Here is a 25,416-nt window from a genome sequence, read left to right on the forward strand (position 1 = left end):
AAAATTTTGCTAATAAAATTACATAATTTGAAAAATGGCCTCACCATATTTGGAAACCTCTTTCTTCATCAAGGAAAGCTAATTCTATTTGTCCAAGTGAAACTTTAAGTGGTAAATTTGTATAGTATTGCAGTTCTGTGTCAAATGATTTATAGCCTAATGACTCATATGAATAAAGCAATGATTCATATCCTAATTACTGACTATTGAGGTGTGTAAAATAGCTTCTTCTGGCTCACAGTGATTATAATTTCTAAAGCTTGTGTCACAGGCAGAGATGACAGGTTAGAAGATGCTGTATTATAAGCAACTTGGAAATATGACATTTTAATTGGAAATGTTAATAATTCTAAGAAAGTACAGAATCCCATGGCTACTCATTAAAGATTTTGAAACAAAAATCTTAAGTGATAAATTCTTAGAGGGACTGAATCCTTGTAACTGTATCTAGTGTAGCTTTATATATAACTAAGTATTTCATAAATGTTTTGGGGGGTAAGGATGGTGATAGAGGAGAAAAACAATTACACGAGTTCTATGTGCCATTAACAATGTTAATATTTAGTTACAGTAAAACATTTAATCCTCTGATAAAATATTTAAATTTACTATAAAGTAGATAGTATTATTGGTTGATGACATTTCATACTTAAAACCTAGAAATTATATTTCATCACAACTTTAGGTAATAAAAACAAGGTCCATCACAACAAATATTGCCCATTTATCACAACAAATTTAATAATTTTTTCAGATATACTAGTTCTTATTAGTAGATTAGAACAAACTACAAAGGTGTGAGAAATCTTTTTCACTCTGATTTGAGGAGTGATGGCACGGGCTGTGTGCATACTTGTGAATGTGCGTGGGTATAGGATGGAGAAAGATATTCCATAACCCCAAACTAACTTTCCTAACTCCACATTCTCTGTTACCTTGAAGGAGTATAGATGAAAAAAGAAGACAGAGATGGAATGGGGAGGAAGTAAGGGAAGAAAGGAACTATAAATAAAGAGGAGGGAATAAACTGGAAGAGGAACAATTGTGTAACATGAGAGTCAGGAAAGATGGTCCAGCGTGTCACTCAATTCAGAGATGGAGGTGGGGAAGTTGATTCTCCAAAGGAAGAATCTCAGTAATTCTATCTTCCACACTTCATTTTCCCCACCTCAGAAATTATCTTATTGCTTGATGAAAATGTCACACACTTTAATATACTAAGTACTTAAATTCAGTTCAATTCCTTTAGTATTTTTTGTTTGAAACCTGTTCATTCAGCATTTTAGGAGTTGTGAATGACACGTAAGAATTTTTAAAATGGTTTATTCTTTCAAGGAACTTCTCATTTTGATCTGTCTATCCTGTACTGTAAACAGTTTTGTCCCCTTGACATATGAATTCAATAGGTACATTTCCAGTGAAGGTACCTGAAGGAAGAGGCTCATATTTAACATAAAGAATCTTGGCTGGGACTTGCCTTGGAAGGGGACAGAAGCCTGGCCAAGGGCAGCAGCAAGACGGCCATATCTTCTAGACAAGAGAAGACATCTTGAGCATTGCAGGCTTTCCCTTAAAAGAGAAGAGAGATTAGGTTTGGTGTAGAAGGAGTCTCTTCTTTCTGGTAGGAAAAGAATTCAGTGGAAGTCTCTGCTGCATGGAGCTTGGTCTGGTGGGTGGCAGGATTTGAGACTGGGAAAGGGTAGGGCAAAGGGAAAAACATTGGTGCCATTGCTCCTGTGATCAGGGGTGAAAAGGCAGTGTAGAGAACCATCAGTCCCATCAGGCAATAATAGGGCCTCAGCTGAGGTAACAGTAGTGGAATAGCAGCAGCAGCCACAGGAGCAGTGAAAGGACTAGTAATATTAACAGCTACTATCTACTGAATGCCTATTATATTCTAGAATATGTTTTAATTACATATATTAACTTTTAATCCTCATAACACCACTGTGAGGTAAGTGCTATCATGCCCATTTATAAAAAACTCAAACTGAGGCAGAGAGGTTAAATTATTTGCTTGAGGTTACTTGCCTAGGAAATGGAAAAGGATGTCACATGGTTAAGAAATGTTAGAAGATTTTACTGCCCGTTTATTTGCTAGTCATACTACCATATAGCCCTTAAAAGGAATCAACTATAGCTTTTGTTAGGCTAGAATACAATTTGGGTAGTGACACCTTGTAGGCAATCAATAGATTTGGGGGCAAAGTCTAACAGGGAGCAATGCACAGAGGAAATAGGTTGCTTTCTTCACTAGCTTAATATATTTTTAGTGAGGAGACTTTTTGGAATGCTGGGCACACCCTAGTTTAAGTACACAAGCACATTCCAACGGGAAATTTCAATGGCTGTTTTTCTTTGCTTTTGCCCTAACTGTTATCATGGCATTAAATGAAGGGTAGACTGTAAATACTCTTCAATTATAAGCAGGGAACCAGTAATTACCAGACTGCTTCACTGATTTTGTGAAATGCATTATAAACTTTTCAGGCATTCCAACGTGCCCTGACAAAATTAGGAAAAATTCCAAATCCTGACGACCTGTGTGTGCTGTTCAGAAGTGTTCCACTCCAAAGTACAAATTCTCCTCCTCTTGTTGAAATTTAAGGTTTCAGCAACGGATTCGCCTTTCTTCCTTTATTTAAACCAGCGATTAGGTGGGAACTACGCAAAACTCAGCTTCAGGAGGCGTATTTCTAAGAGATTGTGTTACAGGCTATTACATTTAGAAAATGAAGAAAATAAACGATTTTCGTTACAGCGATAGTAATGATAGGAAAAACGTTGAATTCTTGGCTAGACTTGAGAGGAAAGCAGCAAAAGACCTCGATGGGGCGGGGAGGGGTCGGGGGGCTGCAGCAAGAAACAATTTACTTTGGCTCCAGGACATTCTAGAATCTCATGACATATTTTCACATTTGCTCAATGCAAGCTTTAAAGCCTAGAAACACTAAGAATTTATTCTAATCATCCATGCAATGCCCTAGACCAGAGCACAGGGCTTTGCATACGTCAGGATCTAAACAAGAGGCTGCTAATTTGAAGTCCACCTGGAGAGACCCCGAGTTCCCGAGTCCGGGGCCCTGCCACGCCAACACAACCACCAAACCCCAAAAACCCCTTAACCCAGCTTTAAATCCTGCAGCTGAAAGCACACAGGCAGAGAAATCTCGCACCTCACAGGAACCATTGGGGAAAAATTCATCTGTCAATGCACTGATTACGTTTACAGGATTTGGTGGCGCGCAAAAAAAAAAAAAGAAAAAAACGGCTGAGGGGACGCAGACTCCACTCAAATTTTTCTTAGGAAACTGACTGTTTACTGAGTAAACAAGCGGTAGCCACAGACACACCTGGTACTCCCACACAAGCCCAGGAACCACTACCGCCACCTTCCGGTCACTTCCGGGCACTTCTCTACAAATTCGTGAAGTTCTGACGTGGGAGCCGTTGGGTTTATTTGAAACACCCGCACAACCAATCGGTCGGCGCCTGCGGGGAGGTGGGCGGAGAGCAGCGACCAATCACCGCCCCTCTGGAGATTCCAGCCAATGGGAAGGAGGTTGACATCACGCGCCAATCGGCATGGCTTTTAGAAAGAGCGGCTCCGTTTTTGAATTACCGGTGGCCGGCGCCGGCGAGGAAAGGTGGTAACGGTGAGAAGTATCGGTGCTTGAAAAGGTGGAACTTTCAGAGCATCTTTTGAGAGTGGTGAGGGCCCTGTGGGTGCGGGTGGCGGAGGTGGGAGCGGGCCGGCGTCCCCGGAGCATTGGGACGCTCTGCTTGTGTCCCACGGCCCCGCCCCGGTGACCGCGAATTCCGGAGCACCCAGCCTGGGCTTCCCGGCTCTGGGAACCACCCCGCCGCGTCCCGGACAGCGGGGCCGGGATGCGGAGTAGGAGCCCGAGGTCCGTCTGGCTGCTATGCGTTGTCACCGCTCACCCGGTTGGAGAGTTTTTCCGAAAGAGTTTCTGGGCAAAGGGGGGAGTTGTCGGGAAGGGGGTCTTGGCAAGCCGCCCTGGGCTCTGCGGCCGGCAGCTGCGGCCTTTGAGGGTTTATCTCAGATTACTTAGTGGTTTCACCCTTGGATTCTTCTTGGCGTCTTCTCTTTAGTTTTCAGTATTTAACGTAAAACGCCAGCCGGTTCCGGCGCACCACCCCGCGTACAGGTGCGTATGGCTTAAAGGTCAAAAGCGCACCCTGTGGAATCAGCCCGGATTTGAATCCTTGTTTTGCCACTAACATTGCTACTCACAGGATGACCTGGAGGGGGAGTTAATCTCTTTGCTCTAGGTTTCTTTACCTGTAAAATGAATATAATAATAGTACCTGTCTCTTAGGATTGTTGCAAGGATTAAATGAGTACAAGTAAAAGGTTTAGAACAATGTCTAAAGGTTTCGAACCAGTGCCACATATTACGCGTTAAATAAATGTTATTTGTTAACCGTAGTGTTATATAATGTTAACAATGTTGTTGCAACACCACCAACATATCTAGTAAGTCATTTAGCTTCTTCACCCTGCAAGATGATTGCCTAAGAAAATAAGTAAAAGGAAACTTGTTTAAATGACAGATTTTATCTTTGTGATGACAAGAGAGGCATGTGTTGTATTTAGTTAGAAGCTCCTTGAGTATGTTCTCAGATGAGAAGTAACCTGTATGGGTTTATGAACACTGATCCTTTGTGTTTGTTTTCAAAGCTTTCGGAATACATAAATGTGAAAAAATGGTTAGTGTATTTCAGTTTGTAATCAGACTGTTGATAGGCGATGAGTTTAGCATGCAGCTTTTTTCTGAATTTTAAAACTGGCAACAAATTGATCATATACAGTATCATCAAAGACAATTTTAATTTTTAACTACCTACCTGTTTTAATGGTCTTTAAATAGAGAGGTATAGGTGAAAACTGTAAACTCATGGTGTTTTTGATTTATTAAAGTCTTCCTTCTACATTCCTTAAATTCTTTTTAACATTCTTTTAAGGGGACTTTAAATGAAAGTCTGTTTTGAGCCTTTCTTTTTCACTGGAAACATTTAAGTGTGAGAGACTTAAAAAAAATGAGGGCTGTGTAGAATTTATCATTGATTCTAAGTAAAGACTCTTGTTAACTATTGGAGCACTCCTTTGGAAACCTTTAGAATAATGATTAATGTGGACGTTTGGTTAAGACAATGAGAAATGTCCACATTGTGAATATTATCTGAGAATGAATAATCATCATTTAAAGACATCATCCTATTGAGTTTTTATCACAATTGGATTTGAGTTGTATTATTATCGCTTTTCCTGATGTGGAAACTGAAGCTTAACCTACTAAGTGCAGAGCTGAGACAAGAAGCTGAGTTGCCTGACTTTGAAGTGTGCACCCAATAATTGGGCTTAGGTCTATTGTTATTAGTGTGTGCATGTTCACACTATTTGATATCACCATGCATAAATGATGCTAATGATACCTTAAACTATTAGTTTGCTAAAAATCTGGTGGAATTTTTATATTTTATTATTCTGAAAAAGTAGGAAAAGCATGTACCTCCAGATAAGATGGGGCCTCCTCTTTATATTTGTCCAATATTCTGGAAATTTACTTCAAGATAACGTACATAAAAACCCAAATTTGAATTGATGAAGATCTATTCAACTTTTTCTTTATTCCCTGCTTGCTTAACTTTTCAACTCTTTGAGTCCTGGAAATTTAAAAACAAACAAAAAAACCTTTTCTTTCACAGTCCAGAGTCATATTGACACTTGTTAATTGTCTCGTGAAATCTTTTAGAGGGGAAACATTTGTGAAGTAATATGAAAATACAGGTAAGGGAGCAGTCCAGTTATACATGAGAGGTTTGGAGATATCTATAGAGGATAAGTCCAGAGTGGTAGGTCAGGGGTTGAAAGACATACTAGGTAGAGAATTGAGCACTATTAAGTGCAAGTAAGTGTGGAGTAAATTGTAATCTGTGTTTGAAAAATCCTGGGAAGTGCATTGTGGCTGGAGCATACAGTCTTTGTGGACTGGGGGAAATACAGGAGATGAGGCTAAATAGGTAGGCTAGGACTAAAGTGTAAACTGGATCGTGAATTTGAACTTGATCCTATAGGGAGCAGTGCTCGTGGAAGTTCTAAGCAGGAAAGTAATATGGTCACATTTGTTTTTAGGACCATACCCTGAAAACCATGTGGAGAGTGACCTCTGAAGAAACTGGTGATAGAGAAAGTTGTTTGGAACTGTTGTATTTGACCAAGTGGCCATTGTGGCATTGGCCACAAAAATGCGGGCTGGGTCCCAGAGATACAGAGATGCTTGAGGGATTGATAGCAATTTGGCAGAGAGCGAATGAGGTAGATGAAAGAGTAAGGCTGGATCAGGTTTTTGACTGGGATTATTTGGGGGATGATGGTGGTATTATAAATGAACATAGGAAAAGAAATAGTTTGGTTGTGCGCAAAGGTATGGATGGGGGAGTTAGCATACTATTTATGAGTACCCTTTGAGTACTTTTTGACTGTCAGGTAATATTCTAAGTACTTTTAATACATTGTTATTTTTACTATATTCCTATAAGTCAGCTGTTAGTATCTTTATTTTACAGAAGAGAAAACTGAGGCTCAGAGAAGTTCAGTGACATACTGAAGTTGGTTCGGTATTTTTTTTTTCTTATTAGTAATGTATATATGGCAATCCCAATTTAAAAAATGGGTAATGATATATTTTATAAGTTCTAGATATAATGCTTGTTTTTGCCTGATAATTATATTTGTGTCATGTAGTTTTATTCAAATTTTGTTTCTTCCAGCCATTAGAGAAGAGTAGAAACAATGGCTGATAACAGTGCATTAACATCCACTACTGGGAGTACAAGCTTGGCAGACTGTTCCATTTTTGATTCTAAAGTTACTGAAACTTCTAAGGAAAACTTATGTATTGGATCTACTTCATATGTTGAAGGTAAACATGTTATCTGCTTTAAAATACCAAATCACTATTTTAATCCTAAACTTACTGACTAGCAGCTTTATGATTTAACTGTAATACTGTTAAGCTAGGGTACAACTATTCAGTAAAAATTTGTTAACAAGAACGCTTTATACTAGAGTCTTTATTATTTGGATAAACGATTCCTAACTTTGAAGGTGAAGGCATCTTGTTTGATATTGCTTTTTCTGTATGTGAGGGCAGTCTAGCTGCAACATTGTTAGCTAGAATATATTCAGTTATGACTGGTTAGGAGAAGAGCCACTTCTTTCCTTTCCACTATGTAAACGGATCTTTTCTGAAGTTGCTGTTGAAGAGGATCAACTGTGCAAGTCAGTGAATGCTTTCTTTGGTTAGGAGGAGTGCTGATGTTTGAATTCCTTGCTACAATACAGTATATGTTTCTCTTCTAAAATGATATATGATCAAATTTTTAAATAAGCTGGAAATTAAGTCATTTTAATTTCAGGAAATGTTATGATCTCAAACATGGAAAACATTCCAGATATAGCTTAAAAAGGGGTTAGGAACTGCTGATTTTGATGTTAATGAATAATAAAAATGTTTTACTTAAACATTTTTAATTTTAATAGAAGAAATGCCTCAGATTGAAACAAGAGTGATACTGGTTCAAGAAGCTGGAAAACAAGAAGAACTTATAAAAGCCTTAAAGGTATGGAAATTTAGGTTTTAGTGTTTTTTTTTTTTAAAGACTATTTTTTCTTCCATCAGTGTCTAAATAAATTTATAGTTTTCTTAATCTCATACTTAAGTCTCTTTTCCACAGACTATTAAAATAATGGAAGTCCCTGTTATAAAGATAAAAGAAAGTTGTCCTGGAAAATCGGATGAAAAATTAATAAAAAGTGTTGTTAATATGGTAGGTCAAGCATTTCATTGCATGTGGCATGCTGCACTTCCTTTGATTGTATTCATATAGTCCACTTATGGTGTTGGACCTAAATTAGGCACAAGGTGAATTTGAGTATTCTGAAGCTAGGTTAATAGGAACTATTACATTTATTTTAAAATTTGGGTGTTTCTGAAACCCCAAACTATAATGTTTTGTAAATAATGAAATCTTTATAAAGTAATTTAGCGTTGTTAAATTTAAATGACATTCCATTTATGTATTTATGAAGATCTGACACTTTAAACTCTTCAGCTTCTTTTTTCTCAATAATTTTGTAGTTATTCTAAATTCTTGCTTTATTTCCAAAATTACAAATCACAATAATTGATAGTCATCAGGGAATATACCTCAGTGTATGAAATATATCTAATTCTCTATACCAGCTATGCTAGATTGTGAGGGCCTCCATAACAAAATACCACAGACTGGGAGGCTTAAACAACAGAAATCTGTTTTCTCACTTTCCTGGAGGCTGAAAGTCCAAGATCAAGGTGTCAGCAGGTTTGATTTCTCTTGAGGCCTCTCTCCTTGGCTTGTAGATGGCTGCCACCTTCTTGCTGTACCTTCACATGGCCTTTCTTCTGTGCGTGCACATCTCTGCTATCTCTTTTGTGTGTCCAAATTTCCTCCTCTTATAAGGACACCAATCCACCACTAATCCAATCTGACTAGGATCCACCCTTGTGACTTCATTTAACCTTAATTACATCTTGAAAGGCCGTATCTCCAACTAGTCACATTCTGAGGTACAGGGGGTTAGGACTTTAGCATGAGTTTTGGATATACACAATTCAGCCCTTCACATCAGCCTTGTAAATAAATCCCAAATAATTTACTGACACATTTGAATTTTCTTTTAAAGCCTTCTGTTCTTTTTACAGGAGTCAGGTAGATACTTAAACATCTTCATTCTTTTTCGCAGATCTGCAGTATAAAGTATTAAATACTAACTTAATTTTTTATATCCTGGGTTTGCCATGCTGCAGCTGCCTACGTATTTCATATCTTTCTCTTATTTCCCTTGTATGTACTGAAATGATTAAGCTAACTGATTAACTCCATCCTTTTTGTAGATGTTGCATGTCATAGTATTTTTCTTTTTCTGAAAACAATTTGTGCAGGAAGAACTATATGCATGGCATCATTTTCTTGGTCCGAATAAAGAGCTATAGTGGATATCTTTCTAATGCATCCTACTATCAAAATATGTGCCCTTAAAAAATTCATCTTTATTTTGTATGCATACTAGATGCTTTATGACTACCATGTCATGTCAGAAACCTATGCCTTTATAGTAATCTTCAAAATTTAAGATCTTAATATGGATGGAGATGTGTTTATATAAAAACATAAGTAAAGAAATATGACTGTTCACTATGAGGTGTAATGCTCATTGTATGATTTAAAACTTCTACAAATATACAAATAAAAATGTTGGTATTGAATTGATTTTTAGGTCTTATTTAGAGAGACATGAATTAATTTTATAATATATAAATTTTATTTCTAATAACTCCATGAAAAATCAAGGAAATTAAAGTGCCGTTTGTAAAGATGGAAACTGTTGAAGAATTTAAAAGTTTGGATTCTCCAGAATTTGAAAATGTATTCATAGTCATGGACTTCCAGGATTCTGTCTTTCATGAGTTATACAAGACTGATTGTAGAGTTATTGGACCACCAGTTGTATTAAACTGTGTACAAAAAGGAGAGGTAAGAAAGAATATATGCTTATTATAATTTTCCAAGTTTAAATTTTTATTAAAGAATTTTTATGCAGAAAAAATTTCATTAATTGTTGAGACTATGAAATATTTAGAACAGGAATATAGTGGCTACTCTAATAGAGTCCTTTAATTCTAAATAATATTGTTTATATGTACATAATCTTAATACAGTATCTTGGGAGGAAATAATTTGCTTAAACTTGAGTTGCAAAGATGTGTATATATACATAAACTTTAATTTTCCTCCACATAGAACAAGTACCACAATTCCATTTTTATCAGTTTCTGCATGATTTAAAATTAGGGAAATTACTTTAGCTTTTTTGCTTTTAAATAGCATTTCAGTGTAAGAGTTGTAGTAGAGTTAATACCTATTTGGTTTTATTGCTCTGTTTTGGCATTCTTAAGCTTGCCTTATTAACTTTAAATTGCTTGTGTTTTTGTGCTTCTTTTGTTATAGATGCTAGTAATGAGCACATGATAATCTTTAATTCTCTGTTTTGATTCAGAAGTGTTGCTTTCAAAAACCACATAAACTTTTTAAAGGCCAAAATTATGAAAAAGAATATTCCTGCAAAAAAGAGGGAATTAAATATCTATCTTTTAACCATTCTCTTTCATATATAGATAGATAAAACCATTTGTTAAATTATTTACTAACTCCATGTTTTAGCTCAAAAATTAGAATTATATTTGGTTCAAGTATATGTATTAGTATTTATTAGGAAATATTTTTGACCTCTTTTAGTTTGAAGCATTTACAGTAGTGTATGGAAATCTTTCCTTATAGACAATACTTCGTATGTGTCAAATTACATTTTGGAAATAAAGGTTTGGGTATGAATATTTATGTTTTATTTCCCAATAGTTGTGTGTTTAGATTCTGTGTATCAAACATGATATGGGAATCATGGGAAATTTTTATTGTGAAACTTGTTTTTGCTATTTGTTGCATATTGAAAGATGCAAGTATATTTTTGGATTGAGAAAGTTGATTGGCAAGAGAGGGAAATATGTTTAGCTGGGGAAAGATGTGTTCTACTTTTACTAGAAAGAAGCTCACAGCTTTAAAATTGTTGTATCCTTCAGCCTTTGCCATTTTCATGTCGCCCCCTCTATTGTACAAGCATGATGAATCTAGTACTGTGTTTTACTGGATTCAGGAAGAAAGAAGAACTAGTAAGTATTTTAAAATATTCTATTCAAAGAATATTTTTTTCTAGCAAAATAAATTTAAATTAGCTTTTTTTTTGGTAGTTATGTCATGGTTTTATTTTTAGAATGTTGAAGGAGAAATTACTATGAATATACTAGGTCTTAAACTTTATGAAGAAATACTCTGAAGAGCCTTGTAAAGAAACAGATATTTTGTCTAGGATGGCTGGTATGTGAATTAGAAAAATTTCCTGACTGTCTAATCTGTTTAAACTGTCTTTTTGTTAAGTATCACCTCAGCCACATTATTGAAGTTTTTGTTAACGCATCGTGACTTTTTGTTATGCAAGTCCAGCCTTAAAGTACTCTTATTACTCTAGAGAATTCATAGAAACTTCTTTCTTTGATCCGTAAAATTTTTTATGTTGAAGCTAATGGGATATTACTCTGATTTTGTGGGAAGAATCTTAGTGTGATGGCGACCTGGTTTTTAAAAAGTAATATATTGGGGACATACAGTTTTTCAGGGCATGAACCAGCTATGTCCCCCTTTGCCTGGCAAAGCAATAAAGCTACTCTTTTCTACTCCACACCCCCCCACCAAAGTAATATATTTAGTTTTTGACTTGTGTGAAAACCAGTTATTAATTAATTTAGTTTTGTGTGATTATCTTTACTCTGTATAATTTTGTGTCATCACCTTTACTCTGTATAATTTTGCCAATGCCAATAAGGCAAATGAATCCTTAATTTTTTTACATAAAACTTATCTTTATAAAACTTCTTGTATGTATCTAAAATAGAAAGTGTTCAGTAAATGCTAAATGAATTGTAAACATAGTTTAAAATTTTGTTCAAATTAATCATAAAGTCAATGTTTACTTTTTTCTTTTGAGGTCAGATTGGTGACATTGGTTCATCACATGGGTGGAATTATTCGAAAAGACTTTAATTCAAAAGTTACACATTTGGTGGCAAATTGTACACAAGGAGAGAAATTCAGGGTATGTAAACTTTGGTATTTTTGTGTATTTCAATATGGCACTGTTTTGGGATGGATTTAATAGTAGAGCTCTCATCCTGTCTATTTCTCCCACAATTTATTGAGGATCAGAAATTCAATTTTTGCTATATATATGTTTAGTAAAAATTTTAAATCATAGGAGCGTGGCCCCTGAGGGTTGCAGGAGGCAGTGGAACTTGAGTTAGTTCTTGAAAGATGATTAGGATTGTGGAGGTTTGTAGGTAGATAACATTTTAGGCAGATGAATAATGTTAGCAAAGATTACTATGAGCATTGGAGAATAAGGGGGTCAGAGGATATTTCTGTCTTATCTAAGAGCAAAACTTTGTTCTTATAAAATGGTTCCAAGATTTAACTTGTGAAAATTATAAAAGAACAGGAGGAAATACTTTTATTGAGATTAAAGTTTCAGTTTGATTGCACTTGAACATATTAGGAAGAGTTTATCACTTTGTTCCCACCCTCCATTAGTGTATTTATGTAGCAAATGGTAATTTTAGGGTAATGTTGAATTCCTGGGAGGTGTACTTACAATTCATATCTAAGGTTTTAGTGACTTAATCAGAAATTTTCTCTTACTCTTAATGCTGTCTTGGGGGTTAGTACTTCCAAGGAGGTAAACACAAAGAGAAATAGAAATGTAGTAAAGATGAGTTTAATCAACTTCAGAGATGTATTTACTTAAAATGGTTTGGACATCATGGAACTTGTTTAAAAGTTATTTTAGCCTAAACTGTATGATGGAAAGATAGTTTTTTCTGTTAATTTTTCTTTATATTTTGTTACAAAGCAGATGAACAATGATCTAAAACTGTGCAAAAAAAATATGTATATAGGGACTTCCTGGTGGTCCAGTGGCTAAGACTCCGTGCTCCCAATGCAGGGGGCCCAGGTTCGATCCTTGGTCAGGGAACTAGATCCCACATGCTGCAACTAAAAAGAGACACTGCATGCCGCAACTAAGATCTGGCATAGCCAAATAAAAAAAAAAGTATGTATATAATTGCTTGTAACTTGCCTGAATGCAGTTATTTAAGGTAAAAATTCATAATTAATGTTTATGTTTTTAGATAGCTGTGAGCCTGGGTACTCCAATTATGAAACCAGAATGGATTTATGAAGCTTGGGAAAGGCGGAATGAACAGTAAGTGTTTAGAAATTCAGTAGTTAATTATGTGAATCAATCACGTGTCATAAAGATAAACCTATGTGCCCAAAATTCATAGATTAGTATATAAGAAATTAATTCAGTCTTTGTGAAGCTTAGGGAATAAAGTCTAGGAGGAGGAAAGTTTTGTTTAAAAAAAATTGAAAATGGAAAGACATCTATGATATTTTTGAACTTCACCTTGTAAAATAATTTAATAACCATTAAAAACATTCTAAAATTGTCAGGTAGTAGCTTAATGCATCTGGATGATTGGGTTGTGCTGTATTTTTTCTTATTTTATGGTTGTCTGGTTACATTTTAAGTGGTGATTGCATTTTGTAACCTTGTTAATTAAGCTTTCCAATCTCATAATTCCTTGCTATTGTACTTCGTTATTACTTAAGATTTTATGAAACTGTAGAACCCCTGGAATGCATATAAAATTTCATGTACAGAGTAGAGATTTGCATCTTGTAAAGGCTACCTGTAATTAAACTTTGTGAGAAGTTTCTTCTGGGATGACTGAGGACATGTCAATTTTTTTTTTTAACTGAAGTTTTTATGAACATTTCAGGACCAAATGTAAAATATTTTCAATAAATGGGTAATGTTGAAACCTTGAGAATAACTATAGATTTATAAATTGATCTGCCTAATGTATTGAATTGTAGTTAAAGCTGGTATTAGAAGAGTGTATTTTGTTTTTAGGGATTTCTGTGCATCCGTTGATGATTTTAGGAATGAATTTAAAGTTCCTCCATTTCAAGATTGCATTTTAAGTTTCCTGGGATTTTCAGATGAAGAGAAAACCAATATGGAAGAAATGACTGAAATGCAAGGTAGAATTTAGCATAATTTAAAAGTTATATATATTTTATTCCCTACTCCTGCTAATCATTTCCTGGTGAATATGCATCTTTAAGAATTTGGGCCTGGGGATAAATAGTTGGGCTTATATATGCTTGTATGCTTTCTTCGTTAGGAGGAAACTATTTACCTGTTGGAGATGAAAGATGCACTCACCTTATAGTTGAAGAGAATATAGTAAAAGAACTTCCATTTGAACCTTCGAAGAAGCTTTATGTTGTCAAGCAAGAGGCAAGTAATTCTAGAATGAGATTGGTTTTTAAAAAACATTTGTAGTGGATTTTCTGATGAGATAAATTCTTAATTAAAATGTTCTTTCCCTTAGTGGTTCTGGGGAAGCATTCAAATGGATGCCCGAGCTGGAGAAACTATGTATTTATATGAAAAGGTATGCTTTTTGTCCCTTTTGTCATTTGTTCTGTGAACTTGATTGTATAAAGATGACACTTTTTTAATCCCGAAAGAGCATAGTATAATTAGTACACAGGTCATTCTTTTTTTGTCATGTTTAGGAGTTTCAGAATAATTAAACAGTTGGATATTGAGTAATAGTCTTAATGTAGATTTAGTGTTTTGGATCTTATTTTAATCTAATATACATCATTCTGTGCTAATTCTTGGTGATACTATTATGAACAGTAACATCCCTATCTTCAAAAACTTAGACCCATAAAGGAAAGAGAGATGTGCAAACAGTTATACCGCAGAATGAAATGTGCTATGATTAATATATGTATTCTAACTAGCTTCACTCTGAGAGACTCAGGTACGATTGAAAAGAGTAAATAAATGTTGAGTCAGCTTCCTAGGCTAATCTGGTAAGAACATTCACGATAGCTAGCAGGTGGGAGAGGATATGAAATCTTGAAAGTACATTAAAATATTGGGCTCGCCAAAAAGTTTATTCGGGTTTTTGGTAACAGCGTACAGAAACGCCTGAACGAACTTTTTGGCCAACCCAATAGCAAGTAGTTTAGTCTGGCTTCAGAAAAGAGTGTGGAAAAGAAGGCCAACAGATAAAGCTGACTGGATAGGCAGCATCAAGTTTTTAATGTGTTAAAGGATTTGGATTTGTCCTGTAACTGTTGGAACCATTGAAGAATATTAAGGGGAGAGATGTCGTTTAAAAAATGACTGTAGTAGAAGGAATATAGGCAAGGAAAATCCAGCATTTATGCTGGATCTTGGTGAAAAGTAGTATCATTCACCAAAATGTGACATAGAGGAATAGAAGCAGGCTTTACGGAAAGATTTACTTTGGTTTGGGATTTAATAATTTTGAATGGCATATTGAAAGTGAGATGTGGACTGATTGTGTTTTTATAAAATCTAAATATGTATTCTTTTGTTTTCTCTTTGTATTCTTTTATTCTGAATGTAAGGTTCCTAACATAAAGTTTAAAAAATATGCCTTAGATTTCAGGAGAGAACTATCATGTGGTATTCAACAAATATTGGAGAACACTATGTGCAGGCATTTTGCTAAATGCCAGAGATATGATGAACGAAATATGAATGGTCCCTGTTTTCCTGGAGTTTATGGCCTAATGGGGAGTAGATAGTAAACAAGCTTATGGACGAATATGTAATGGTAATAGTGCTATGGAGAAAAAGAATTAGGTGTTAGGGGTTAGACAGTTACAATGGTCCTTTGATTATTATGCTTTATGAAGCTTCTGAATTACGTGGAAGAGTGTATAGTTGTAAAATTATTATGCAAAATCCAGATTTTGTCAGACTCGTAAGTATATTTTTCTCTTGTCCTCATCTCAACAAAGAACTGTGGAAGTAAAATTAAGCTTTTGTGCTTTTGACTGCAGGCTAATACCCCTGAGCTCAAGAAATCAGTGTCACTGCTTTCTCTAAGTACTCCAAACAGCAATCGCAAAAGACGTCGTTTAAAAGAGACACTTGCTCAGCTTTCAAGAGAGACAGACATGTCACCTTTCCCTCCCCGTAAGCGCCCATCAGCTGAACATTCCCTTTCTATAGGGTCACTCCTAGATATCTCCAACACACCAGAATCTAGCGTTAATTATGGAGGTAATTCACATTTTAAAAAATTGATCTTTGAATTTAGTGGAATAGAATAATTATTAGAATATAGATAAATCCCTGCTACAGTGAATTTGAAAGGCTCTGTTTTTAATGACTTTCGTTCTAGCTGAGGAGAAAAGGCACATGAAAATGCTTATGTTTAATAATTGCTTGCTGTATACTAAGTGTTTGTATATTTTGCGTATTTTTAAGATAGGTTTTATTGCGCCTGTGTTACAGATGACTAGACTGAGGTTAGAGAAGTAAAACTTGTCTAGGGTCACACAGCTAGAAGGTGATAGAGCTGTTCAAAGAGCAGATTCTTAACCCAGGAATCACAGAAGATGTCACATGGATTATGGAGAAAATAGGCACAGTGAAGTCAGAGGAAGGTGAATTTACTTTGTTCTCAGCTGATACAGGAAGTTACCTATAATTAGGTCTTCTCTCTTGATCTTCAATTTTTCCCCTCTGTTTTTTTCAGCGTGCACACAAATATGTTGTGTTTTCTAATTTTCGATCAAAACCTTCCCTTGACTCCATAATACTCTCTACTTACTAACCCATTTCTCTCTTCCCTTTCATGTAAGTACTCTTGAAGGAATCACCTTGATCCATTGTCTCATTTCCTTGCTTTTCATTGTCTTTTCAATTAATTCCAATTGAACTTCAGTGCTCTTGCTGGGAGGACTGACAGTTTTTGTGCAATCAACAGCATTCAACACATGAGCAGCTACTCCTTCCTGGACACATTTCGTAATTTTGGTTTTGATATATCACTCATTTCTTATTCTCCTTGACCTAACTTCTCTCTCCAACTCTAAACGTGCAACGTTGTTCCTGAGTCATTTCTTCTCCATTAAACTCTTCCTAAATGATCTCATTTAATTCCATGGCTTTTCTATACGGTAATGACTCCCAAATTTGAAGTTTTTCTTGTCCAACTGTATACTTGACACATCCTTGTTCATGTCTAATACACATCCCAAACTTAATATAACCAAGTTAGAACTCTTGATTCTATCACTCCAGCTCAATTCCTTTGCTACCCTTCCTTTATCAACTTTTTCTATAGAAATGGTCTCTATTAGACAATTGCAGTGGTCCCCTAAATGGTCTCCTTATATTCATTTTTGCCTTTCTATATGCAGCGCTTAGAGAGGTCTCTAAAAACATATAAATTAGTTCATGCCGTTCCTCTGCATGAAGTCATTCAGTGGCTTTGTATATTACCGTAGCTTTCAGGTTCCTATGTAACCTTTCCTCAACTACTTCTAACCTCATGTGCTATTGTCCTCTACTAATACTCTGGGTGTCAGTCACAATATCTTTATTATTCTTCAGATTTTTCTACTACAACCATACCTCAGGAACTTTATACTTGCTTTGCCTACCTGAAAGAAATCCTATTGGGTTCTCTGTAAAGTCCCTGTCCCACTACTGCTTTCTACCAACCTGTTACCTGGTTGTTGTCTTCAGTACTAGTTATCACTGTTAGAAATTGTTTGTTTACTCCTTTATTATTTTATTTGCTTCACCAGAATGTAAGCTTGAAGAGAACAAGAACCCTGTTTGTCTTCTCGGCTTTATTCCCAGTGCCTGGTATAGAGTAGGTACTCACTAAATATTCATGGAAGGAATTGAAAGTTAATTTAAGGTAGGCCTAGAAAACTGAGGTGGATTTGAGATTATAAGAGGAGCAAGAATACAGGTAACATCTCGCACATCCTCTTTGTCCATTCATCTGTTGATGGACATCAGATTTATTTTTTTAAACACAACATCTAAAATTTCTTTTATGCCAAACATTTATGAAATCATAATCAATTTGTAGTACTGTTTTTAAGTTTTAAATCTTTTAATGAATGGTGCCATATTATAGATACTTATCATGCATTAGCAAATTTTGGAGATTTATTCGTGTTGATACATATAGGTCTAATTCATCCATCTTAATTGTATGTATGTGTTTTCTCCCTTGTATGGTATCTTCTGATACAAGAGTTTTTTTAATGTAAAAATATATATTTTGATATTTTCCTTTATGGTTTGTGTTCTGTCTGTGGCAGAAATTCTTTTTCAAGTCTCAAGTTTTAAGTATATTTTCCTAAAATTTTTTCATTTTATATTTAGGATTTTAATTCAGCTGGATGGTGTTTCATCAGTTTCATCATATAATTCATTTTTAATCTATGTATTTCAAGGTTATTAGGTACAAATTTATTTGTATATTTTCTTGGTAGAATGTTCTTTATCCTATCAAAGTTTTTTGTCTTAAATTCCATTTTATTTCATTTTATATTAACATTGATATACCCTTTGGTTTTTTTGCCTGATATATTTTTCAGTACTTTATTTTGAATCTATTTATGTTATTTTTATTTAAATTGGGTCTCTCGTAAACTGCTTATATTCAACATGATAGACTGAATTTCAATAAGTGAGTATAATCCATTTACGTTCACTGCAATTACTATATATTTGCAATCTTTTTCCTTTATATTTCCTTCATATATTTTCTGTTTAACATATTCTGTTTTTCTTTTTTTTTCTGTTTTTCTGCCTCCTGTTAAATTGATAAAGTTTTTTTTTTAAGAACTTTTATGGAGATAAAAAAAAGAATACAGTTAACAGCATACAAAATGAGTTTAGGGACTATTGAACAGGTCAGTTTGCTTGGAGTGTGGAGGAGTAAGAGTCAAATTAGAAAGGTTAATTGGGGCCTAATATTAGAGAACTTTGAAATCAGACTGGCATGTCTGACCTGTATATTGTCATCAGCAAGGAACTTTAGAAGTTTGAGCAGCAGAGTGATTCATCGAGTAAGCAGTTTGTAGTGGATTATTCTGAAAAATGATTAGAAGTAAGGCAGTTTAGAGATTGTCTGACCATAAAGTAGTATCTAGAGGCTTGGGTCACAAGGTAATGAGGCCTTAAACCAGGGTTAATAATGTTTGGAAAGAAAAGTAAGAAACACTGGGGAAATATTGATAGAATGGATTGATAGGAAGGGAGTAAGAGGAGATGATGGCAAAGTATTAAATGGAAGAAATCCTACCTTAGCAAAAATAGGGAGTTTATATTTTGGAGAAAGATAGTGTAGTAGAGAAAATACAGGTTAAATTGAGGTAGAAATATCCTGTAGGTATTTGGAAAAGCTGAACCAGGAACTTGGGTGGGGGATTACAATGAGATATGTAGATCTGAGAATTTACTGCTTCTGTGATCATGGTGGACATAATGGGCATGAGATGGTAAGAGATGATGATAAAGGACTGAAGCCTGAATATGAAGTTGAGGGGACAGAAGAAAATGAACCACTAAAAGAAAACAGACATGACAACTGTTCTAATATATTAGGTATTCTGTATAATAGAATCCCCAATTTGTAGATCACTGCTTAGACACAATGATTAAATTAGATCAGTGTATGTCAGTTTTTCCCCCTAAAGTATCCTGTAATGGCAGCAGCTCCTGGGTCTGGTGAGTGTAGCCTGAAATAATATATGGCAAGTAGGAAATTCTTTGAAGTCTGGTTTTTTGTTTTTTTTGTTGTTAAACATTCAGAACTCCACAGTATGCATGATTGTTTTAATAATGCTTAAGATTATTTATCATTGAGTAAAATTGATAAGCTGAAACTATTTATTGTCTTTTTCATGTCATTCTATTATATGTTATACATTCCTTTTCCTGTTGAGAAACTTGCTATTAGGAGATTCTGTATATAATGTTTAAGTATTCTAACCATATTGATAGTAAAAAAATGTGTTTCAAGCTTTTATGAAATTTCATTGAAAATTTTTTCTTGAGATGCATATAAATATATTGTGCATCCTCCCTCTACTTTGGGTTAGACTGGATGTTTTATATTATGTTAAGATACTTTGAAATAACAAAGAGTTTGCAGTTAATATTTTTTTTTTAAGGGAGGCTTTCTCTCTATGTATATGAAAAGTTTTCCATTATTGAGATTGTGTAGTCATAACAACCTTTTCCTCTTTTTTTTTTTTATAAATTTATTTATTTATTTTATTGGCTGTGTTGGGTCTTTTTTGCTGTGTGCGGGCTTTCTTTTTTCTAGTTGCGGTGATTGGGGGCTACTCTTCATTGCGGTGCACAGGCTCCTCATTGCGGTGGCTTCTCTTGTTGCGGAGCACGGGCTCTAGGTGCATGGGCCTCAGTAGTTGCAGCACGTGGGCTCAGGGTTGTGGCTCATGGGCTCTAAAGCGCAGGCTCAAGAGTTGTGGCACACGGGCTTAGTTGCTCTGTGGCATGTGGAATCTTCCTGGAGCAGGGATCGAACCTGTGTCGCTTGCATTGGCAGGCGGATTTTCAACCACTGTGCCACCTAGGAAGCCCCTTTTCCTCCTTTTTTAACTTAAATATCTTTAGATGTTGCTGTAAAGATTTCTGTACTCTCAGATTTCCTAAATGGAAATATTCTGCTGTATTTGCTTTGGTATTCATTCATTCATTCATTCATTCATTCTCTCTCACTATTTTTTTACACACACGTGTATTTTTTATATTTGCGCTGTTTTGAGAGTAAGTTGCAGATACAATGTTCCTTTACCTCTAAATATTTAATTGTATATTTCCCCAGATATAGGAACATTTCTTTATATAAGTGTAGTAGAAGTATTGTAGTCAGGAAATTAACATTTAATGATATGATCTACTCTATAGACCTTCAAATTTTACCAGTTATTCCACTAATGTCCTAATGTGCTTTTTAGTGAAAGCAAAAAGTTTTTTCTGGTTTAGGATCCAATCCAGGATCACAGCTTGTTGTGTTATTTTTCTCTAGTCTCTTCTTCTCTGTTCTGGTTTAGGATCCAATCCAGGATCACAGGTTGTTATGTTATTTTTCTCTAGTCTCTTCTTATCTGAAACAGTTCTTGTTTTCAATGAATCTTTGTCTTTAATGACCTTGATATTTTTGAAGAGTACATGACCATTATTTTTTTTTGGCCTTATTCTAGGAGAAGATTCTACTTTAATGAAAATATATATGGTGATATATTTATAAGAGTAGATGTCCTTCCCTTTTTTTCTGTTACATCTGTATGGTGTTTGGTACTTATATCTGGCTTCCATTTTAAATCTTGCCTCCTTTTTACCTTTTAGAAACACCAAAATCTTGTACTAAGTCTTCTAAAAATTCCACTCCAGTTCCTTCAAAGCAGTCAGCCAGGTGGCAAGTTGCAAAAGAGCTCTATCAGACTGAAAGTAATTATGTAAATATATTGGCCACAATTATTCAGGTAAGAGTTTGGGAAAAAAATGATCTCTGTTCCAGTGTTCATAAGTATAAAAATCTATGTGGTGTTATTTTTTATAAGAAAATTATATAAGCATAGAATTTGAACATAGATATTAAAAATGAAAATGTATGAGAAAAACCGCAATTAGGGAAATGCCATAACTGTAGGAGTAGCTTTTTATTCATGCAGAAATAGCATCTTTTTTTAATAGCGACTTTAAAGAGAGAAGGATCCTCGATGGATGATCTTAGAGGGGACTGAGTTTAATTCAGAATTTTGCAGGTTTCATGTCAAGATACTGCATTTATATTTGGAGGTGGTAGCTTTTTCTGATAATGTGTTTTCTAGAGTTATTGTTTTATTTAGTACTGTATATATATGGAAAAGCAATTAGCAATGAAGCATAACAATATGGTTGTCAGTAATTTTCTTTTTTAGGTAATCCTTTAATGTGTCAAGCTTTCCTAAATTATGCAGTGGTCAAATGTTAACTCATTGCTTACTAATATTAAAATGTACTTTGAAGTTATTTATGAAGAAAACAATTCTAATGAATCCTTGTAGGGTGAGATTGAAGAAGATATTAAGGAATAAATCAAAATCCAAGGTTCTGAAAGACACAATAATAGGAAGTTATTTTGGATTCTGTAGAAAGAAGGAACAAATTTGTTTGTGGTAATGAAGGATATAGTTTATCAGGAGAATAAAGTTAATACCCACCAAGCTTGATGTTGAATAGAAAAATGACAGGGAATTTCTGATTTAGGTTCAATTTTTAACTGATCTCTATTTGAATTCTTAATATAACTCATTAAGGGCCAATACAATGGCCTGTAGTTGCTTGTACCATTGATAGAATGCATGAATAAGAAATGAAAAGACTTCTTTCTCGGTATTCACGGAGAGGTTATTTTTCACAGTTAATTTGTTTAGCAGTAGTCAGGGTTTTATGAGGCCCTCTGCTATATTAAACTTTACTTGTTTTAAGTCATCTCTGCTCTTCTTCCTCAAGGGAAATCATCCTAGATGAGTTTCTTGTTGAAGTTTTTATAGTCAGCCAAAATGCGGTTGAGTAGCAGAAAATCTCTTTGGCATATACTTTTCATGTACATACTTTGGTAGTATTTATTACCTAGAAGTATAAATCCTTTCAGGCCATGGTGAGTGCACTGGAGTTTCAGAATTTTAATTTGCATATCAATTAAATTCACTAAAACTTCTTTTTAAAAAAGCACTTGTAATTATTACGCTGTAGACAAACTCATACCACTGTGCTTAGTATAAACTCATCTAAGTATACTTAAAAGATTGTGGTCTACATGATAGTATTCTCTTTAAGCTTTATTTTAGGACTAATGTGTCTTTTTTTTTTTTAAATTTGGATTTGGAATGACTTAATTTTAACTTAGCCTGCAAATTAAGTGAATATCCAGAAGCTTCTTGATTTATTCCATGTAATACTTAGGTGCCTATTTATATAGGGTTGTGACAGGTATCAAAGAGGATTCCTGTTTTAAAGGAACTTAGACTTGAAGCGAAGTTAAAACATACACACCTAATTATAATACCAAGTGGAAAGTTATGAACTTCATGAGGGAGGTTAAGGTATTTGGAGATTTGTATGGTGAGAATTTTGCTCCTTTTCCAGCTTAGGGAAGGTGTTGGGCTGGAATTTTCAATGGTTGAACACTGGAAAAAGTATCATAAAGAAGACACAAATTGAAGTGAGTTTTAAAGCATGATTATGATTGGTGCATGCAAAAGAGTATGGGTGGGAAGCGTATTTGAGATTATTCCAACAGTATAAATGACTGAAGATGTGTATCATTCAAGGTATTAACAGAGTAGTCTAGGGGGATTAGAGTTGAGGATGGGTTAAGGGGACTGGGAAGGGGTTGGGGTATGGATACAGTGAGAGTTGAGATAAGACTGCTTATGCCAGACTGGAGAAGGCCTTTGTACAGTGTGCTATGTAATTATATAAGAATTTTTGATGGTAAGAGGAAGATGATATCATTTGATTTGTACTTTAGAAAGTCATTTGGTTCACTTCAAAGGAGGTATTAAAGAAGAGGAGATTGTGGAGGCAAGGAGATCAATTTGGAGGTTATTTCGGTGGTTTTGGTTAGAGATTTTGAGAACCTGATAGTTATCGGTGAGAATGAAAGAGGATAGATTTGAGAAATGTTGGAAAGGTAGAATCAATCGTTTTTGGCTAATTTTATATGAGAGATTAAAACAAACAGTAGAACTGCTTTAAGATGTGTCTTAAGAGTACTGAGAAGTTTTAATGAATCGATGTATTTTGGTTGAATATTTTTGTTTAGGATTTTTAATTAAATGTTGACTAGATAAAGGAATGCTTAAATTGGTTACAGATATCTTTGCGTCCTCTGTTGTGTTTTGTTTCCCAATCCCATTTCTTTCCCCTCTCTGAGAGATAACCATTATCTGGAATTTTGTGCTTATCATTTTCCTTACAGATCTATCACATATGTATAGAAAATTAAACTATCTAAATGTAACAGTATATATTTTTTAGTGAATTGCTCTTTTTCACTTGATAGAAATGTTCTTGAGACACATCTGTGTCATTCCATGTAGCAGTAATTCATTTTCCTGTATGAATATATCAACTTACTTAACTTTTATTTTTAAAAGACATTGGAATTAATTTGTTTTAGTGTTTTGTTGTTGTTTGTTTTTACTATTACTAGTAGTGCTGCTGTGAATATTCTTATTCATGGCTCCTTGAGAACATATTCTGGGCAAAACTCTGGAATTTCTGGGTCATTGGTTAAACACACTTAATTTTACTGGAAGTTGTTAGTATGTTGGAAACTAGATTTTGTGTTGGTCTTCTGTTCCCACTGAGGCTTTTGTAGGTAAAGCTTAACTTTCATTAGTTTAGGCAAATGTCTTTGGGGCAAAAAGTTGGTTTAGTACTCAACTTTTCTACTTTCGCTTAGATTTTGGCTTCTGAAGGTACCTTACTTTCTTGTCAGCTTATTGATGTATTGATGTATTTAGAAAGAAGTTTTTCTTACTTAAGTATTTTGTTTTCAGTGGGTAGGAAGACCTGAATATATATGTCCTTTTTTGTGGGGGGGATAAACTGTTGTCAAATTGTAGTAGTTCTTAAAAACAGGAACAATTCATAATCTTTTTTTTTTTTTTAATTTATCTGTTTATTTATTGCCAGTGTTGGGTTCTTCATTGCTGCACACGGGCTTCCTCTAGTTGGGGAGAGGGAGAACGGGGGCTACTCTTCGTTGTGGTGTGCAGGCTTCTCATTGCAGTGGCTTCTCTTGTTGCAGAGCACAGGCTCTAGGCGCATAGGCTTCAGTAGTTGTGGCACATAGGCTCAATAGTTGTGGCTCATGGGCTCTAGAGCTCAGGCTCAAGAGTTGTGGCACACGGGCTTAGTTGCTCTGTGGCATGTGGTATCTTCCTGGGGCAGGGATTGAACCCATGTCCCCTGCATTGGCAGGCAGATTCTTAACTACTGCACCACCTAGGAAGTCCACAATTCATAATCTTAATGTAGTTTTACTATTATACAATGAACTTTATTTCCTCCCTCCCTTCCTTCCTTTCTCCCTTACTTCCATTAATCCTCTCCTGCCCTTTGTGCTATTGTCATTCATTTTACTTCTTCATATGTTAAGAACCCAATAATACATTACTATTTTTACTTTGAATAGTCAATTAACATTAAAATTTATGTCAAATTTTATTAATTATACAGTAAAATTGACTCTTTCTTTGATGTACATTTCTTTGACTTTTAACGTGAAAATTTGTATAACCACCACTACAATGCAGAACATTTTCATCCCCCAAAAAACTCCTGGTACTATTTCTTTTTGTCACACCCTTTTCTCATTCCAACTCCTGGTAACCACTGATCTCTTCTCCATTTTTATAATTTTATCTTTTTTGAAAATGTCATAAAATGAAATCATATAGCCTATAACCTATTGAGTCTGGTTTCTTTTAGCCTTTGAGTTTCATCTAACTTGTGTATGTCAGTAGTTTGGTACTTTTTATTGCTGAGTAGTTTGCCATTGTATGGATGTACCACAATTTGTTTATCTGCTGACTTATTAAAAATGACATTTGGGTTGTTTCCAGTTTTGAGTGGTTATGAATAGAGCTGTTACCACCATTTGTGTGTAAGTTTTATGTGAACATATATTTTCATTTCTCTTGGGTAAACACCTGGGAGTGGTGTTGCTGGATCATATGGTAAGTAATGTTTGACTTTAAAAGAAATTGTCAAACCTTTTTTAGAGGGGCTAT

At 34.9% G+C, this 25,416-nt stretch overlaps 1 protein-coding gene across 6 annotated transcripts in view; it reads left to right on the top strand.

The window, feature by feature from the left end:
• Positions 1-3,628: 3,628 nt before the first annotated feature.
• The window catches only part of ECT2 (epithelial cell transforming 2), a 57,788-nt gene continuing 36,000 nt past the window's right edge, over positions 3,629-25,416 (top strand). The window contains exons 1-13 of one of the 6 annotated variants that reach the window (XM_057740070.1): positions 3,629-3,681; positions 6,796-6,947; positions 7,568-7,647; positions 7,762-7,854; positions 9,418-9,600; positions 10,704-10,793; positions 11,666-11,773; positions 12,864-12,937; positions 13,652-13,782; positions 13,926-14,041; positions 14,136-14,198; positions 15,631-15,853; positions 20,978-21,114. In XM_057740070.1, coding sequence (XP_057596053.1) covers positions 6,818-6,947; positions 7,568-7,647; positions 7,762-7,854; positions 9,418-9,600; positions 10,704-10,793; positions 11,666-11,773; positions 12,864-12,937; positions 13,652-13,782; positions 13,926-14,041; positions 14,136-14,198; positions 15,631-15,853; positions 20,978-21,114 — 1,428 coding nt within the window. In that variant the 5' untranslated portion in view covers positions 3,629-3,681; positions 6,796-6,817. Of the gene's footprint in view, positions 3,712-4,070; positions 4,170-6,795; positions 6,948-7,567; positions 7,648-7,761; positions 7,855-9,417; positions 9,601-10,703; positions 10,794-11,665; positions 11,774-12,863; positions 12,938-13,651; positions 13,783-13,925; positions 14,042-14,135; positions 14,199-15,630; positions 15,854-20,977; positions 21,115-25,416 lie in introns of those variants that run through there. The other 5 variants (XM_057740069.1, XM_057740072.1, XM_057740071.1 and 2 more) reach the window with 5 other exon arrangements.

Source organism: Hippopotamus amphibius, chromosome 6 (genome assembly GCF_030028045.1).
Source record: "Hippopotamus amphibius kiboko isolate mHipAmp2 chromosome 6, mHipAmp2.hap2, whole genome shotgun sequence".
In the NCBI taxonomy this organism is placed as follows: domain Eukaryota; kingdom Metazoa; phylum Chordata; class Mammalia; order Artiodactyla; family Hippopotamidae; genus Hippopotamus; species Hippopotamus amphibius.